Source organism: Rousettus aegyptiacus, unplaced genomic scaffold (genome assembly GCF_014176215.1).
Source record: "Rousettus aegyptiacus isolate mRouAeg1 unplaced genomic scaffold, mRouAeg1.p scaffold_m13_p_3, whole genome shotgun sequence".
NCBI lineage: Eukaryota > Metazoa > Chordata > Mammalia > Chiroptera > Pteropodidae > Rousettus > Rousettus aegyptiacus.
The window spans coordinates 46,103,857-46,124,639 of record NW_023416306.1 but is presented as its reverse complement, the minus strand read 5'-3'; the positions used below and the strand labels follow the sequence as shown (position 1 = coordinate 46,124,639).

The window sequence follows — 20,783 nt, the reverse complement described above, 5'->3', positions numbered from 1 at the left end:
AAATAGAAAACTATGACTCCATATTGATACAAATAAATAAACTGAAAGCTTGATGAGGAATGGGGCATTTATAATCATCAAACTCAAATGGAAAAACTTTCTAAAAAATAACCGGCCTATAATCTCAAGGTCATACAATTCAAGGAAACATGGAGACACTGATTCAGAGTAAACAGGACTAAAGACATGCAACATGTTACTTGAAACTAGATCTTTTTTGCTCTACAAGGAATTCTTGGGACATTTGGTGAAAGCTAAATGGGATCTGAGGATCAGATTATAACAATGTATCAATATTAATTTCCTGCATGTAACAATTTTGTAGTAATTATAATGAAAAATGTCCTCATTTGTAGCAATTATACACTGAAGTATTTGGGGGAAATGAAGAATTAGGTCAGCAATTTACTCTCAAATGGTTTGGGGGAGGTGGGGTAAAGGTCTTTATAAGACCTTGCAAGTTTTCTGTAAATGCGAGATTGTTTCAAAACAAAAGGAAAATAATATGTGTTATGTGTCTGGCATTGTAATAAATACTAGTTGTGGGTCCTATGTATCAATCCATGCGTCCATTCTGCAGCAGCTGTGAGTGTAGGAACTGTCGTGCCCAGAGACCTCTGAGAGATTCGCTCTATTTCCCACACCCCTAACCAACCACTCCTGGTTGGTGGTAACAAATGCCTGACTGGTATAGGATACAATAGTCCCACTCCTTGCCTCAAAGCAGGACAGTGGGATAACTTGCAGTGTGATCCTTCCAGAGCACCCCGTGGATCAGGACAAGAACATATCTGCCACCATCTTTAGTTGATTCCTTCTGCTTCCCTACCTTGCTGTCCTCCTCACTCCCTTACAGGCCTTTCCTAAAGAGTGCACTCTTGAAAATCACATGTACCTAAATCTCTGTCTCAGGCTCAGCTTCTAGGGACTCTCAACCAAGACACTCATGCACCAACTCAGTAAATGAGAGCTATTATTTTTAGCACCAATGACAATACCATCAGATGCAATACTGATGTATGTATTATAGATCTAGATACCCTTATCTAATCATTATGTAGAATTTAGTCTCCTAACATCCTATTTCTGCTGAATTATATTATGTTTATATGGTAAATTTAGTTTCTGATCAAAAACAAAAGTAGAATTGAAAAGTATTCACTTTAAAATTCCACTTGTAGAATTCTCCCCAAAAACAAACACATGCCAGAGTGAGGCTATATTGTCCTGATTAAACTTGTTCCATTCTACCCTTTCAGGGGTCTTTGTGGATTTCCTTTCCCAGATGAGCTGCTGAAACTATAAATTTGGGGACTGAATTTTAGGATTCCAATTTTCTGACAGCTTAGTAGAAATGATTCTCAATGAGGGTAGTTAATGTTCTCATTTTGATTGTCTAAGTCACCGGAATGTGCTACTACATTTCACATCCTGCAATGCTCGGGGCATCATACACCACGAAGGATCATTTCAAATTCAGCATCCAACACAACTATCAAATGTCCTGTACGAAACTTGTGGAAGCAAAAACTTGTCTGTAAACAACTGAGCCCCTATACTATCTTGCAAATACATGCAAAGTATTTTTGTAGTAGATTTTCTAGGAAAAACAACTACCATGTAAATATAGGGAAAATTAAACTTTGTACTGATTAGAGCTCTACCAAGTGTTTCCCCCCATTTTGGACAATCACATTACCAACAGTAATACTGCTTGTGCTATTTGAATCATCCATATAATACATTTGCTGCAGTCCGCTTTTATAGATGTTATAGTCACAATGATTCTTCCTGCAGGTGTAAATAGCTATGTTATTGTGTTCACTGGTGTAGTTTTGTCTAAGCATTTGTATATTCACATGCATGCTATTTTATGTATTATGTTTCTTTTATTCCTCCTTTATATAACAGTTGGGATATTCTACTGACTCCCAAAAATGAGAAAATTTGTGGTTTATAAAGGTGGTATCAAAATATCTATTATATAGAAAGATAGTGTCGGGTCCAATGTATCTAAGAACGCTTTTCTTAGAGCAACAGGATATGGATATTTGCTTGTTAATTAATGCTCCATTCATTCTTCCATTCAACAATATAATTATAAAGTATCTCCTGAGAATAAGGCACATAAGAGGTTTCAGGGAGGAATGCACAAGAATCCTAGTTCTAAGGGAGCCCCATCCACAGTGAAGTCATGGTCTGGTGAGAAAGATCACATATTTAGTAAGATAAAATTTAGGCAAGGAACTAGAATATAATATACACTATGACAAAAGCTTCTAAGAAAAATACAAACAACAAGCTTTGAAAATTCAGGGAAGGGAGTAAGTACTTCTGGCCAGGTCAGAAAAGGCTTTGTGAAAGCCCTGGACTTTGAATTGGGCTTTAGAGAGCATGGCTTTGTGGGGTGGGGTGTCTGCATGGAACAGGTCAAGAGTGGCTCAGTGATATCCACAAGCCGGATTGCTCTTTTTGATTGTATAGGCTGATGAGCCTGGCTTACTTTCCACACTTTTAGAAAGCAAATAGCTAAGCACCTTGACAGTAGCACAACAAATGCATATCATAATAAGCAATTATTGATCAGGGAGACATTTTTATGGTGTTTTGGGAGTAACTGAATTATATGCACTGATGTGTTTGAGTTTTAATTGTTTACCAGTTCACTGGGAGTAAAATATGGAGTAATAAAACAAATGATACCCCATTCCTTGATATCTCAGCTCTCCTTGAGCTCGACCTTCTTTCTGAATTACCTTAATCACCCAGGATAAAAGACAGAGTATAAGGGCTTTTATGATGCTGCTTATAACACTCATGAAATGTTTCACTGTCATGGAGGATAATACACCAAGAATAAATAGCATGTAAACAATTTAATTACTTAAGAGTTTGACTGTCCACCAAGACATCAAACACATTCTTCAGTTAATCACTCTAGCTCATTTAGAGAAAATGAGAGAGGAAATAATGCTTAAAGTATTTAATATTGCCCAGAGGATGCCAGCAAACATCAATCCATACAAAATTATCAACATATATGGAATTAAGATAAGATAAACAAGTAATCATGGCATCATTTTATTCATCAGGTCAATGATCATTATCAAAAATCATGGAGACAAAAGTACTATAATTTTTAGAGTAAGAACACCAAACTTTGTGCTATATACATTAAAGATAGAATGGAATTCATTTAAGGCATCTTCTAATCTAGGTAACACAAACATTTCAAGCTGTAAAATATATTTACGCCAAAAAAAGAGCATATATTTTGTGTTTCTGTGTAGTTTAATTTTTCCCTCTTAAGTTAAAAAGAAAATCTGAAACTTTCCTCTGTCCTTCATGGAGATTTAAAAGTCCCAATTATAGAACTTGAGTGGCAAATGCCCTATAGAATCATGGGAGTGAGTGGGAACACGAATGGCCATTACTCCACTCCCCTGCCCCCTAAGTGGGATTCAAAGCCATTATCACAGACAGCAAGGGCATAAAAGACTATCCTCAGATATTATAGAGAAATGTAATATCAGCAAGGAGATAATCAAGGAATAAAAGAACTAACTACATCAGTGTTTGACTGCTTGGTTTTGGATGACAAAGACATGTCCATGTCTGTAGAAGTCAAAACGGCTTCATTAAATGTAGTCCTCTTGAGGAAGGTAGTTTTTTTCCACCTTCCATGGTGCATTAAATTATATGGGATAGAGTTTTTTGTTCATTCCTTTGACATGCTAATATAAGTGCTTTATCTGAAGTCTTCATAAAATCTTATTTCACTTGAAAGAAATATTTTAGATAGATTAAATTGGAACTAGATAAGCCCTGAAGTATAAATCTTATAATCTTCCAAATCTTTTCTTTATTCCATAAATATATAAATTATAGTGCCTATGATGTGACATCTACCCTAGATCATTAAATTAAATTAAATCAATAAGATTAAGTTAATCTTATAACCTGTTTTTTTCTTTGAGTTTGCATATAAGATCTTACTAATTGGTCTTATTTAAATTATTTGTCAATAGGGCAAGGACAATTAAACCTTATTCTGTAATAACATTTTAAAAATATCATAAATAGTAACTAATATTTATTGAATTATTGCCATATGCCAAGAAATCTTCTAAATGCTTTACATAAGTTATTTTATTTATGCATATAACAAAACTTATGAGGTAGGTGCTATTCTAATTTCCATTTTCTGATGAGGAAATTGAGGTACAAAGAAATACATTGCCTTAGATCACACAACTGGTAAGAGGTAGAGCCAGAACTTGAATTCATTTACTCCTGCTCCAGAGAAACCACCATTTTGTAATATAATAAACAAATTGACAGACCTTACATTCAATGAATAATTACTTACTGCTAGACACTATTCTACATTTACATCCATTGATTTTGAAATATAATTATAGTTCATCCTTTTATGATCACAGTTCTGTGAGTTTTGTCAAATGCATACAGCTGTGTAACTATTACTACAATCAATATAAGAACAATGCCAGCACCCCCCCCCCACCCCAAAACTCTCACATGCACTTCTGCAGTCGACTCCCACCTCCAGGCCCCGGCAACTGTTGATCTCTTTTCTGTCCCTACAGCTTTACTTTTTTCCAGAATGTCATTATCAATGAAATCATATAATTATCTTTTTTTGGTCTGACTTGTTTCACTTATCATAATGCATCTGAGATTCATCTAGGTGGTTGCATAAATCAGTCATTTGTTTAACTTTATTGCTGAGTACTATTTCATTGTATGAATATACAGCATTTGTTTATCTACTACCAAATTGAGTACAATTTGGGTTGTTTTAGTTTGTGGCAATTAAAAATAAAACTGCTATAAATATTTGCATACAGATTTTTGCAAACATAGGTTTTCATTTCATTTGGGTAAATACCTAGGAGTTGCACTTCAGGTTGTATATTTAACTGGAATTTTAAAATAGATTAGGGAAGAAAACTCATTGATAGAAAACAATATTCAGAAAGTAAATATAATAGCTTCCACTTTAAAATGATAACTAGAATAAGATTGGAGGAATTTTATTTTAATCAATAAAATCCAGCATTAACAAGGATATGGGGGGAAGGGCAGTTTCATGCCCACTAGGTAACGGAGTGAATTAGCAAAACATTTCTGGAGAATTTGGCAGTACTTATCAGAATGTATTGTGTGCACTGGTTTTATTTCTACCTTTGGAAATATTCATATTTGGATAGGGGCAAATGTGCATAGATGCTCATTGTGATATTTTTTGTAATTGTAAAAATGGAGTCAATTGCAATGTCCATTAATAGAGAAAGGGTCAATAACTAACGATACATTCCTTCATCTCTGGAATACCAGGCATTTTTAAAGAAAATATAATAACAAAGATATTATTGAAAAAAATTTGTATATCTGCACACATTGAAGGACATTTGGTCCTGTCCAAAACAACCATGGAGTCATTTGGTCCATGCCAAAAGTCCTCGATATTTCGTCCTGTCCATAATGTTCATGCTTACAAAATGTTCCTGGTTTCAAAGACCCCATAATGCTTATTTGTACTTTTGGTTTATAGGATCCCTACACTAAAAACACTATCATGTTTCATTGGTCCAATATTTGTGTTGTGGCTGTATCACCAATAATATCTCCTTTCCTCTGTAGCCTAGCAGGTAATGACACATGCGGTGAGGTAGATGGACCTCTTAGCATGCACCAAATGGCTTGCTGCACATGTATGTATGTATATACGTATGTATGTTTATGTGTGTATATACACATATATACATATTTATGTAAAAAGTATAAATATTCATATATATTTGTGAGGGCGTGAAAAGAAGATCTGGAGGACTACACAGCAACCTCTATGCAGTTAAGAGTGGGCTGAAGGGATGGTCAGGGAACAAGTGAGTAGTGAGTCAAGAGACTTCCTTTTTACTTAATAAACTTCTATATTAGTTGATTGCTTTCAAAGCAGGCATGCACTATTTAACAAAATAACAAACTCAAAAGGGGGGATAATTAATTACCAATTAAAATTGGCCAGCTCCCCCTACTATGTCTTCCTCCAACTTCCCAGACTATGAAGACACAGAAAACTTACATATGACTTAATGCCTAAATCTTGACAGAATCTCTGCAGATCAGATGGAGCTAAAAAGAGAAGGATATGCCATACTTCGTCTCCCCAAATGAGAACTCAAAGGAAGGTACTTTGTACTTTCTTCCTGCCAGTCTCTGAACAGTCAGTGTTAATATTAGCCAGAAATCTAAATTTTCCTTCTTCATTGTAATGGCTGATCTATGAAGCCACTCACAGGTTCCACCCACTTGGTTTCACTCATATGAACCACGACCAGAACCACCACCTTCCTTGCCTTTTTCTTTCTGCCATCATTCTGCAACCACATTAGAAACAACACATAGAAACAACTGAGCTGAAATAGATGTAGGGTCGGAAGATGAAGGGTGTCTGGCAATAGTGTATTGGATTCTCCCCACAAATAAAATAGTATAGATGCACATAGGGGCAGAATGGTGCCTGGGAAGACTGTGTGCTAAGTACTGTAGCTTTCATGCTCATAGTATCAGATTGGGAGTACCAAAGAATCAAACAGTGGGGTAGAAAAAGGCAGTGACTCATAAAACACGAGTCAGAGCTTGCCAGAAACTGACAATGAGTTTCAAAGTTATACACTTCTACATGTACATTAGCTAATTTCTGAGAAAGGAACTGGTCCATGACAGAAGTATGCCGATAATGGAGCCCATGGCAAGCCCTATCCCCAGTATGTTGCCAAACATAAAGTTAAAACAGATATTGCTTTGTTTTATTTTAATAGTGCAAAACCTAGCATAGAATAAATACATAGATAATCTTTGTTCCTACAAAGAGATAAAAACAAATGGGGACACATAAAAAAACAGGCAACAATTAAAGTGGCTAATGGTCAAGATTAGTGTTTTAATCCAAAATTCTTAGTAAATAATATTAGGTTTGTGAATAAAATTTTAAACATGGCAGCAAAATAATTCTAAATGTCAAAAAATTAGAAATAATTTTACAAGACAAAGAACATACTGGATAAAGAATCTGTAATATAGTATAGATAAAAATCCTAAAGATAAACAAGATCAGATAAATACATCAATAGAGATGCACAATTTAATGAATAAGTAGAACACCAAGGAAAAATTACAAATGACCAACAAATATATGCAAAAACTCCTGATTTAATAATCAAGGAAAATGCAAATAAGACATTATTTTTACAAATAAAATTGAAAATCTATTAAAATATAACGTCCACTATTCTTGACGATTTGTGCATATATTGTTAATAAACTTTCTGATATTTCCAAATCCTTAAGTTTGTGCCTACCCTCAGACACAAAATTCCTCTTATGGAAATTTATTCCAAAGGAAAAAATCATAGATGTGTACAAGGATATTGCTGTATTTGGGCATAACACTGGAACAAAAAGAATCACCTAAATGTTAATATTGGTTAAATAAATTTTTGCATAAATGTAGTACACAACCATTAAAAACTGTATTGAGGAAGAATATTTCGCAGCAAAGAGGAATAATTGCCACTAACTGTGAAGGCTGAAAAAGTGAGCTCCAAAAGGGCATTACAATCTGGCTTGGTTTTTATGCAGATATAGACACTAAGAAACATGATTCGAAGGCCTCTACACCAAACGCTAATGGTTGTTATCTGTCTGTTGTTAGATTGAGTGATTTTTTGTTTTCTCCTTTTACTTCCCTATGTAGTAACCTCTAAAATTTTCACAATGAGTATTCTGAAAAGAGCCTTTTTTTCTTTTTCTTTTAAGTTCATGCAAGATAAAAGAAATATTCCAGTGGGAACTGCCATGAAATTCAATTTCATAAATGAAATGAGAAGGAATGAAAAAGTGCTGGGTTCCCACATAGAAAATAAAAACCAAATGTAGTAAAATGGACCTTTCCGTTTATTATTCCTTCTCAGATTTTTTCAGAACCTTAATGTTGGAAAGTATCTCTAATTATAACATGTAAAAGCTTAAGAACAACTTGTTCTGAAATCTTTTATTTATTACTAGCAAAGCATAATCTTATTGACTGCCTGGCAAACTTGATTTTCCATTCACATTAGGATTGACGATGGGTTAGCGTTTAACTTTCTCTCAGTTTCTTTATACAAGTAATGCTTTCTCTTTCTCAGTTATCAAAAATAACGTGCATACTGACATTACTCCAAAACAGCAATACGAATTTAATGGCACACTTCCAGGAATTGGATAAAACCCAATCCCCAAAGTCTTTCATCATTTATTGCATAGAGTAGTTATTCTCACTGGAGTATAGGAGATGTAAGGACATCAGAATTTCAAACTGATACAGTAGTTCCCCCTTATCCAAGACCCCCAGTGGATGCCTAAAACTGTGGATAGTGCCAAACCCTATACACACACACACACACACACACACACACACACACAGTTTTTCTATATATACATACTTATATAAACTTTAACTTATAAATTAGGCACAGGAAGAGATTAACAATAATAAAAATAAAATAGACCCATTATAACAAAAACTGTAATAAAAGTTCTCTGAATGGGCTTGCTCTCTCTTTCAAAATATTTTATACTGTATTCACCCTTATTGTGATGGTGTAAGATGATACGATGCCTACATGACGGGATGAAGTGAGATAAATGGCGTAGGCATTGTGACAGAGCATTAGGCTACTATCAGGCTTACTTGGTCACAAGCACTATGACACCACAACGGTGGACCTGACAACTAAGATAGTGGCTACTGACCAGGGCAGAGAGTGTATACAGCATGGACATGCTGGACAGAGGGATGATTCATGTTCAGGTGGGGCGGAGTAGAACATCTCAGGATTTCATCACACCACTCAAAATGGTGTGCGATTTAAAACTTATGAATTGTTTCTTTCTAGAATTATCCATTTAATATTTTGAAATAGTGGTTGACTGCTGGTTACTACAACTGTGGAAAGCAAAACCTCAGATAGGGAAGGCCTATTATACTAGGTCTTATCATAGGTTCTCTGATGTTTCCCTAGTGGGGTATGCCCCTCCACCTGCAGACACTCCCCAGCCACCTCCCTAACTTGATACATGCATATAGGTTGAGAATTTTAGTGTGCATAGCTGTTTCTCATGAGAGAGTGCTGTCCAGGTCACTGGCATGAAGATAAAAGGCTCAGGACAATGTCAAGAACATTTGATTAACACAGGAGAGAACAGCCTTTTTTGACTAGAAGGATAGTAAAAATCTATTTCTTGGTCACAAATTTAAATGTTATCTTTGAATCTAAGGCCAAGTTTCAATTCATGTACTTTCTCAACCCCTCTAGGAATTCAACAGAATGAAACAAAACAAAAAGGTTCTCTTTTTTCTGTTTAAAATGTAACTTTGTCCTTCAATAGGTAATGGGTGGACAAACTGTGGTAAAATCATGTAGTGCAATATTAGCCAGCAAAAAAAGAAATGAGCTATCAAGCCACAAAAGGCAAAACTATGGGGACAACAGAATGATAAGTGGTTGCTAGGGAGGGATGACTAAGTGGAGCACAGGGGATTTTTGGGGCAGTGAAACTCTTCTAGATGACACTATAATGGCAGATACGTGTCATATACATTTGTCAACACTGTAGAATATGAAACACAACAAAAATGAGCTCTAATGTAAACTATTGGCTTCAGTTAATATTAATGTATCAATATTGGCTCATCACTAGTAAGAAATGTACCACATTTAAGATCCATCCAAGAAAGGATAAATGAGAGAAATCTGTGCAAAGAAAAAAGCAATCTGATCAGACTAATCTATAGGTTGGGTTTGGTAGAGGGAGGGCATGCCCAGAGGGGAAACGGCAAGAGCAAAGGGATAGAGTTTGAATGGTGAGGGACAGGAGGCCAGCTCAGAGAAAGAAAACGACTCCAGGAGTTAGGTTTTAATAGATAGAGTGGGGCCAGACTATTAAAGCCATTGAAAGGAAAGTGGTGGAGTTTATATTTGCTACAGGAGGCAGTAGGGAGCCTTAGAAGGTGTTTGAGCAGGAGACTAATAAAAGTACAGTCGACCCCCATTATTCATGAATTTCGTATTTGCAAAATTCACCTACTCACTAAAATTAACTGATAACCCCAAAATCAATGTGCACCTTCATTCTGAGACATGTGCAAAAATAAATAAATAAATAAAAATAAATTTTAATGCTAAGATAATAAATAGGGTAAAAAAATTATTGAGGAGTGGGGGCCAAGGGGCATATGAGAACTCTCAATACCTTCTACTCAATTTTTCTGTAAAGCTAAAACTGCTGTTTTAAAAAAATCTATTAATTAAAAACAATAAAAAAAACTGACACTATAAAATAAATATATATGTAAAGAGAAAGAAAAAAAATGAACTTACTTCTGGTTCACAATTAGCCACTCCCGAATATAGGTCTGAACACAATCCCTGACATGAGGGTCCAGTTCAACCCTAATGAGATGGAAAATGAAATAAAAACATGTTGTTACTGAGTAAAAACAACAAAAACAATCCCTTGTCATAACCAAGAAGAGAGCAGAGTGAATTCAAATCTACGTCAAACAAGAATGCTAGGGGCATTCTTACCCATTCATTTCAAGTGTCTGAAGTATTCCTGAGGCAATGACATTTTTACTTTGATGAGACAAATATGTTGGCATTTTATGCTTTGTGGGTTTTCTTTATTACAGACAATCATGTTAAACTATACCTATCCTTAAAGGCATTCTGACACAAGACAGGTAGAACTAGTTGTAATCGTGTATAAAAGAAGGAAAATACGTTTAAATACCAGTTTTTCATGGGGGTAATTTGCGCATATTTTTTGCTCATGTGTAACCTTGTTAGGACATGCATGTTTTCCTTTTTGAAAGCCACGAAGAATGACTGTTATATGCTTTGAAGAGTTGACAGACACCAGCTTTAGTTGGTGATTATTAACTGGTGTGGTTGTTGTCATACCTGTATAGAAGCCTGTCACGAGAGATACTCTTCAAGTGTTTCAGAGCCTTGAAATCAGAAATAACTAATTTTGCATGGCAGCAAAGCTTTTTGCTGTTTCCCCCAATGTTTTGGTATTATAAATAAATAGGTCTAAACACTACAAGTTTTAATTTTTTTTTGTTTGTAGAAGAGGATAAGAACAGTACTTACCGTGCGAGCTTGCTGTCAGTATTAGACAAAATATTGTAAAGGTTATAGGCATGTCGTCCCTGGGCTCTGACTGCCTGAATCCCAGCCTCATCCCTTATTAGTTATGTGACCTTGGGCCAGTCACTCAACTCTCCTGTGCCTCAGTTTCTTTACCTTAAGTGGTGATATTAATAGTAGAGTGCCTCCTTTAGAGAGCTGTGATGAAGATTAAATAAGTAAGTGTGCGAAGTGCTTAGAAAAATGTCTAACAAATAATACGGTCTACATATGATAGTTCATACTTAGTACCATTTATTATGTACTAAGCACTGATGTAATAACTTTAAATGTATTAATTTGGTTAATTCTTAATCAGCCCTATAGGGCAGGGGCAGTCACTATTCTCATTTTGCAGAAGAGTGAGATGATAAAGACCTGGCTTAAAGTGACCCAGCAGGTGATAGAGCAGAGACTAGGCACCAAGGCAATTTTCCCTCAGAGTGCAGGCTTAAAACACTATCACAGCTCAACATAAAGTTCTGGGCTAGGCACAGGGGGCTCAACAGTAGTTAGCTGATTTTTTTTAAAAAAATATATTTACTTAAATTAGTTTCAAGGATATAGTACATTGGTTAGACATCTATATAGTTCATAAACCGATCCCCCCAATTGCTCCCTCCCTCCTCTGGCTCTCCACCTAGCCATCATATTAAGTAATGCTAACTGCATTCCCTCTGTTGTGCTCCCATCCCCGTGATCAACTATCTACTACTAATTTGTACTACTTTAACTCTTCATCCTATTCTCCCAGCCCTTACTCTTATGATGACCATAATACCTTCCTAGGCTTTAATTACCTAGAGGCTTGGGAGTAAGCACTGAAATAGTACAGGTTGCTTTCAACTCATCAGGCAGTGTTAACTAGTGATAAGGCAATATTATGCTAAAGAATAATGCTAAGAAAAAAATTACCTCTTCTATCAAATTTCAAAAAATCAAAATCTCTAAATTTATTTCAAGTATTTTAAACAGGTTTTTCCATGATTCGATTCACTTGAAAACAATTAACCATATATTTTACACAAAGAAATAAAATTAAATGATTTTCTCAAAGGTAAAAATAATAGATAGTATCTGTATTAGTTATACCTGGCTAAATGGACTAACAACCAGAAAAAATGTTTCCCAAGAATCACAAAGTTCTTATTTTGTAGGAAGTGAGAATTTTTAAAATGTTAGAGCTGAGCACATGATCAGCTCTCCTATCTGAATGAGAACTGTCTAAACAACAGATTGAACGGTCAATAATACCATATTACTGTCATCCAACCTCTTTAAACTGTGATGAAATAAGATCCAGAATAGAACTGGAATATCCCAGAGTAGTGAGGGCAGGAGCCATGTTTCATGATATCTTTTCTGGGACTTTTGAGGGGAAGATGAGAAGGTTGAAAATGTCCAAGAGGATGTGAATCTTAACTTTGTTTCGAAAATGAATGCAAATAAAAGTTCATCCTAAACCATCAGAGAGATGTTGTCTTTTACACTATAGAAGTAATAAGAGATTAATTTATAATTCCATTGTTTGATAACAAGAGCTAATGCCCACATCTATAAACACATAGACAACCTACTGCAGAAACTCAAACTCTAAACAGCTATTCATATATTCATACTGCAGAGCTGTCTCCATTGTTTTTCTACTTGACAAAACTTTCTTCAAAGGGACTTTGCCTTATTCATCTTTTTATCCCAGTACCCAGCACATACTAGATGCTCAAAAAAGTGGGTTCAACTTATGTTTATAACTTGATTCAGTTGTAAAACCAATTAAATGTTTCTGAATGGAAGCATTTTAAAATGATTCTTATGAAAAATCTTGACATTTTTACAGATGGAGAAACTGAGGCTTCATGAAGTCACGTAACTGGTCCAAGGTTACTGAGCTGACACCCAGACAGTCTGACTCCAGAGCCTGCACTCTTAACCTCTTCTTGGGCATTCCATTTTGTCCCACTGTGTCCCTTTCATTGGCTTAGTCCCCACATGGCTTTTCAAAGCCCTTGGTCAAACCAATTCAAAAACTGCCTACATATAGGTTGTAGTACTGTAATAGATCTGAGTAATTTTATTTTGAAAAGAAGTCCAGAATTAGGGCATTTCCCCCTTACTGAGAACAGGCATGATAGTCACAGTCCCATCCACATTTCAAGAAAACGATTTACCCTTCCTCTGGCAACGAGGGCTGTAAAGTCCGACATTCCTTTTGTGTGAACACCACGTCCAAGTCATCTTCGGTGAAGTCTTCCAGCTCTTGGGCAAGCTCCACATCCAGGCTGTTCAGGTGTGTCATCAGAAGTCCTTCAAAGTCCACTGGCTCCACTGGGTCATAAAACTGAGGCTAGAGGGGTAGAGAAAAGAAAAAGGAGATTCCCAGTTTTCAGGTAAAAGCACTAGGACGACAGTAGGTATCTGCCTTTCCCTCCCTCTCCACCTAGTAAGTGTTTCATTCTCAGCATACGACTAAGTGGAGCTGTCTTTAGAGGAGTTGTCAAACACAGAAGCAGTGATATGGAAAAGAAACGCAGCATGGAAAGTCAAGTCAGAACACGATGAGTAATTAAAATCATACCCCAAGGCAGAATTTTTCTCTGCTTAATTGCATCTTGATGAGGAATCCTGAGGAGATCCAAAATGAGATCACAAGGCTTTGCTGAATTTTTATAATTTCTCCGGCAAAAGCTCTCTGAGGCCATGTTTACCCAAATACAGTGAAGTAGCGAATAGAGGCAGTTTCCCAGACATTCAGGCAAATTCTACACGCCTTTGAGTATTTAGGCGTGGTGCCTCCTTTGGCCTGAGTTATCCCCTATGTTGGTCCTTGAGAGTACTTCATTCGTAATCATAAGCCACAGCGAGCCAGATTTGAGGGCTGAAAGACACCAGGCAGTGATTTGCAGACACTACTGGGCTGACTGGTGCTTTTCAGGAAGACATGTTCACTGACTGCAGTTAAATGAACAAACAAAGGGCAATCAGCTGACGGATGTTTCATATGGCTACAGTACTGGCTTTAAAAGGATTGCCGTCTTGCTCTTCGGTTATGTCCTTCCACAGTGGAGGGGATAAAAGAAATGATAGAAGTGGATGGCAATTCAAAAAATAATTTTCTTTAGGTGGTAAAATAAGAAGTTGGCAATTCAACTTCTTATTGTCTGTGAATTCTGAAGGCTTAGGAACCACTGCCTTAAGGAAATAAAAGAATCACTTAGATCAGTTGCTTTACGTAGTAATAATAATAATAATAATAATAATAATAATAATAATTGCAGCAGCGGCTCTAAGGTATTCATTTACTGCAGACAATTTAGAGTCATTAGCCCAAGGAGATATTGTTCTCTACCTCTGCCCCCTTGGTGGACCAACTAAACAAACACCATAGATTCTTGACTTGTACTGCCTCAATATGAAACAAGGATGATCTAAAGGAAGTGCTAATAAAACTGTTTTTTCATTGCCCTGAAACCGTACACCAGACCGGATGTAAGAGTTCCAAGTTAGAGAAGAGGAACAAACTGCTGTTGAAGAGGCAAACAGAAATAAGATAATGGAATGTAAATATGGCTGTCCCTGTCCTCCCTCGCCCCACAACTCCTCCTCCACCCCCATCACTCATGATGTGACATGAGTGACACGTTGGGGAGTGAGGACAAAGCTGAGAATTCAGCAAACATTCAACCTCCTTTTTATTTGTGAGTCTTGAAGGTGGTGGACTTATATAATGTCATCAGGGCCAAAGGACACAGAAGAAGGGCCAACAGGACATACTTCAGTGGGAGAGGGCAAAGACACTCCCCTACTCCCCTGTGGCTCCCCTGTGGTGTGACAGAGCACAACTAAATTTCATTCGGTCCTAACTGGGAAACCTGGAGGTCAGCTAAGGAGAAGGGCCATAGTCCTTATCGGCTACCTCTTAAAATGAAGCAACAGGGACCAGCAGGGACTCAGGGAGCCAGAAAGAGATCAGCCTATACAGGAGCCAGGTAGGGACAGAGCATACAAAAAGATGCTGTGGAGCACTGTGGAACAACGGGCATGAGCTACGTACAGAACAAATAAATCTGCTGCAGAATTACATGAGACAATCTCAAAGGAGAAAGTGGACTTTCCACTCCTTACTGCAACCTGGCACAGAGTTCAGAGTCAGAAACTAAAATGGCTTCAATCAGAAATGAAGGAAACTGCATTTTCTGCATATCCAACCTTACTACAGTAGAGTTTATACTCATTGAACTAATAATTATTGAGCACTTACTATGGGCCAAGAATTTGGGCTAGTTCATTATATGTACTATCCCATTTAATCCTCACTAGAACTCTACAAGGTATGCACTCTTATTATCCCCATTTTATAAATGAGGACATTGAAGGCAAGAAATTTAATAATTTGCCCATGATTACACAGTTGGGAAGTCGCCCATCTATAATCCAAACCTAGGCAGGCTCATGTTTTTAACCACCATAATTTTGTTTTCTCTTGTGGGCATTTCAGGGAATCTGTCTTTCCAGAAATTACTAAAACACAAGGCAATAATAAGTATATTTGGAAGTGAGTTAAAAAAAAATACATTTACCACTACCCACAAGTTCCACTCTAGCTTCTCATGAGATTGACTCCTCAACATAATAACAGTAAATTAAAGTAATAATAAATGTATATTTATTATGAAGAATATCAATTACTCGAGCAGAGGTACTAGAAATATGTACTTAAAAATTATATGGAAGCATGTTTGAAGCACTAATAGCTAGTAAGTAGAAGCTCCTATAGAGAAAAGGCATTTGTGTGAAATTATCACAGATAAAAAAATTCAACTCCAGTCAAAGAATTATACTTGTCATGTCCCTGAAATTCAAAGCCACATATGAGCATCTACGGAATGCAAGTCACTGAGGTGGGCATTAGGGACACAGAAGAGTACAGGAAGCTCCTCTTGCAAAATCTTTCCATGGATTTTTAGTCAGTCAAGAGATGGTGAAGTTTATCACATTCTCACATATAAATAAATAATGTTATCTTTGAAGGGGGAAGCTATGATAAAAAAAAAAAAAGTGCCATCACTGAACACTAACTGTGGCACTGTGCCGGTCATAAAGTCATAAACTCATGAGGTCTGCATATGTTTCAGGACTGAATATACTATAAATACAAACCATGACAGAATTATTGAGTACAGTTCTAGTACTACACACAAGTTGGCACTTAATACTTCCCTATCCTTTCCATACTGAAACAAAAGGAGGAAGCTGTTCATTCCAAATGTGTTGTAAAGTAGTCTTGCCTTTGGCAAGGGATGGAGAGCCTAACTGCCATTAACTAGGTCTCTATGCAAGTTGTTTCTCTTGCAAATTCAAATAACTGGGACCAAAAGAGATTTCTGTTCTCCAAAAACTATCTGAAGTCTTAATCGCAGGAGCAGAATTTATTGTGAGGCAATCCACATATACACACAAACACATACATTATGCCTATTCAGTGATAAGCAAAGGGAGAAAATAAATACTTAAGAGTGTTACAGTGGTATTGCATTTCATTGGGAACCGAGATTTGGGGGATGTTCTAAGGTCAGTCTCTAAGGCAGGACTTGGGCTCTTAGAGTATTAAAAGCCAAACATGAAAATTAACAATTTTGTTTTCTCTGCTGTTGAGTTACATGTGGCCTCCTAGTCATTAGAGACTCAAGATTAGTTTAAATGGTATGATCCAAAGTAATTTCAAGAATGTCACCTTAGACCATGAATTTTCATACTGTTTGTCATTTGTTAAAATAATATAGAAAAAAAAAATCCAAATAATCAAAATAAAAACAAAACATTCTCTAAAAAAGTTTAAAAATTTAAGACTACAAATTAGATTTTCTCTATTGTGATAGTTTTGTGATGTGTTAACTTGACTCGACTAAACTACATTTCCCTGAATTCATTTCCTAGTATGTTTCCAGACAGGGTGGACTAGAAGAGTTTTCTCTTGCCAGAGGCTGGAAGGGAGGCTGCAGATATTCTGTAGCATGCGCATACCTTCTACTGATACAATCGAACACTACTATGCTACTACTGTGAAGAGATTTCACCAATGTAATTAAAGTCCCTAATCAGTTGAATTTAAGTTAATCAAAAGGAGATTATCCTGGGTGGTCTAACTTAATCAGTTGGATGTCTTTTCAAAGATGGAGGCCCTCTTAAAGTTTAGCTCCTGCCCTTGGAGTTCTGGCTTGCTTGTGATCTTGCCTCCCTGACTGTTCTGGGGATTTCAGGCTTGCTTAGCCAGCCACCACCAGAACGATACCTCTTTAAAATTAATCTGTGTAACTCCTAGCACAGTATAATATGCAGATAACATACTGATAGCAGATTAAAATAACAAATCTGGACGGTATTTCACAAATGGGAATATTGAAAATAGAGAGGCTAAATGACTTGACCCAAATAACACAAAGTACCTGGGCAGGCTTCATGCCACTCTCTGTGGTGATGGAAAGAGGCATGATGTCTACAGGTGCACTGGCCTTGTACCTTCATGAACGTTATCCCATAGGGGATGGTCCTCAAATCTACTTGGCTGTACATGAGAGACAAGTCTTGTCAAAGTCAACCAAGATTGCCATGTTGCCAAATTCAATGGTTGTTGCTCAGTCTTGGTTTATCTACAGCATCGGACACAATTTAATTACTTCCTCCTTCTTGAGACACTTTCTACAGATGGAGGGCAACCAACTATCTTAGTGTGTCCCAGTCTCTGAAAGTCCATATACCAGGAAACCCTCAGCCCCGGGCAAATTGAGGTAGCTGGTTAATCTTCCTTGAGGCATCACTTTTTCTATGTTCTCCTTCTGTTATGCAGTGCCCAGGGTTCAGTCCTAAAACATCTTCACTTCTCAATCTTCATCATGCCTGGATGATCTCATCCATTCCCATAGCTTTAAATGCCTTCTTCTTCTTTTTTAATTACAAATTTATATCTGCAACCTCAAACTTTGCCCTGAAATCCAGGTTAGCTTTTCCAATTATACCTCAACATCACCACTTGGTGATCTAATATATCTCTCAAACTTAACAAATTCAAAATTAACACTTTTACTGCCAATCTTCTCTTCCCACATCTTCTAAGTCTCCACATCTCAGCAAGTGGCAATTCTGTTCCACCAGATGCCAGTGCAAGAGCTTTGGAGTCAACGTTGATCTCTTTCTTTTGTACCTTACATATTATCCTTCGGAAACTCCTATCCACTTTACTTCTGACATATATTCAGAATCCAACCACTTCTCACCTTATATCAAAGTACCACTATTACTTTCCTGAGTTCTTGTGAGGACTTCCTCACTGACCTCACCACCCTAGTCTAATCTCCACATAGCTGCCAGAGTGGTCCTTTAAAAAGGATCACTATAAGCAATAACCCGATAAGCAATCTTTACAAAGATTTAGATTGTGCCTGGCCAGTGCTCAATGCTTCCAGTAACTTCCCATCTTAATCAAAGGTACAGTCAGTTCTTCTGTGGCCTCTGAGGACTGTGACCCAGCCCTGCTTTCTCTGTAATTTTATTTTCCACTGTCCACTCTGCTCAGCTCACACTCTGCTTCCTTGCTGTTTCTGGAGCATGCTACATACTCTTGGCTCGAGGATCTTTTGAAGTTGCTGTTCCTTTCGATTAGAACACTCTTCCTTCAGATATCTGTCAAATTCATTCAAAACTCCTCCTAAGTATCGCCTTTCCAGACAGAGGCCTTCATTGACCACCCAAATAGCCTTCGTTCTGTGTTACTTTCTATTCCCTTGTCCTATTTCATTCTTCAAAGTACTTAATGCTCCACCGATAGTGTAAGCTCCATGAGAGTAGACCCTTTGTTATATTCACTACAATGTCCCCAGCTCCTATAACAGCTCTTGACGCAGAGTGAGACCCAATGCATATTTCTTGGAATGAATGAATGAATGAATGCTTAAGGAAATCTTCCCAGCTCTCTATTATATTTAAGTAAACAGAGCTATAGATAGTAAAGTTCTCCTGGCTTCATTGATTCAAAATACCTTGTGGCTTAGATTGAACAGTACTTCCCTGCTTCCACCAACAGCAATCTTCCAATGATGCCACTGAGTGGAAGATGCTGACATGCATCATTGGGCGTCAGTCTACTTTTACCAATATGGATTTGGTTCCCCTGCTTTACACAATGACAGTAATGAAACTCCTACTCTACATATAGGTCGTCACTCTTTCATTTTATCTCCCATTGTGAATTTGCATGAAAACTATATTGAGATCTTCATTTTCCATCATGTCCACCACAGTGAAATCAATGAAACCTCAGACCAGCCCAACTCCTTAAAAGATGAAGCACAAAAGAATAATGGATCTGAAAAATAACAGTGGACCATCAAGTGATAGACCATCAGGTCACCCTTAGCAGTTAAAAAAAAAATTGCTTCACTGCACAGAAGCTTAAACACATAATAAAAATGAACGCTTTCTAAGGTATGAGGCTTTTTTTTTTCATAAATGTTATATACAAACATGTCATGTAACATGGTGTTTTGGTACATATCCAGGATGTGGCTTTTTACATCCTTTCTTCAGCCGGAGACGTTATAGTCCAGCTTATTCGTTCCATTTCACTTCAAAGTTTTTCTATTCTCATTTTTTAAAAACAGAATTTTTCCCTCTCTAAAAATGTAGGTTAAGATCATTAACCTACACAGTGTCTCAAATTCTCCTTTCTACCTTAAGGCAAAACTCCTACCCTTTCTTCTCTTGTATACTTCACTCCCTTTTCTACTTTGAATAATCAGAAATAGTTTTAGTATTTTACAGTTTCACTTTAATGAAGACATCAAATAAAGAGTTGTTTGCCTATGGTAGCTGACATCCCAGGGTGTCTGTTCACATCGGCTGTGGCAATGGAGAATGCCAAGGCCAGTGGTTGATGCTGCACCAAGGCCACTCTTTCTGGCACTGGTCACAGAGTACTCTGACAGGAGCGTCACATAGGCCCAGGACAAGCCTATCATCATGTCTAAAAGACCAGCTCCAAATGGTGGTTCCTCTTCATACTCAAGAATGCAAAATTTAAGAATATTTTATCTACTTTGAAAATTCTTGTATGTGCAATCATCTCAGCTAACATTTACAATTAGAGTTAAAAAACAAAAACCCAATAAAACAAACACAAAAATCAAACACGCCCTTCCTCTCACTTGATTTATCAGATTTATGACAGAAGTCACTATATAATGATAAGGATATATCTATAGGGTCATCAAGTGATCCTTGCTTTTCACATTTTCTGAAACTCGAGCAACCAGGACAACAAAAGAAACTTCTTATTTCTTTATGTTCTTCCTATTTGGAATACTTCTACCTATGTAGGTTCTTTAAATGATCCTCAATTGGACCATATATGAAAGTCACAGAGAGCTTTAAAATACTAATACCCGGACCTATCCCATGTGATTTTGATTTGCCCATTCTAATGGGCAGCCAGGGGTGAGAATTTTCCTCTGAGTCTCCTTAGCCTTCTTCATG

General features: G+C 36.9%; 1 protein-coding gene across 4 annotated transcripts in view; it reads right to left on the bottom strand.

Moving 5' to 3' along the window:
- DOCK8 (dedicator of cytokinesis 8) overlaps nucleotides 1-20,783 on the bottom strand; it is a 197,879-nt gene that overhangs the window by 133,266 nt on the left and 43,830 nt on the right. For all 4 annotated transcript variants that reach the window (XM_036217987.1, XM_036217990.1, XM_036217988.1 and 1 more), the window contains 2 exons: nucleotides 13,427-13,602; nucleotides 10,449-10,520 (listed from right to left, as the gene is read on the bottom strand). In XM_036217987.1, coding sequence (XP_036073880.1) covers nucleotides 10,449-10,520; nucleotides 13,427-13,602 — 248 coding nt within the window. The remainder of the gene's footprint in view (nucleotides 1-10,448; nucleotides 10,521-13,426; nucleotides 13,603-20,783) is intronic.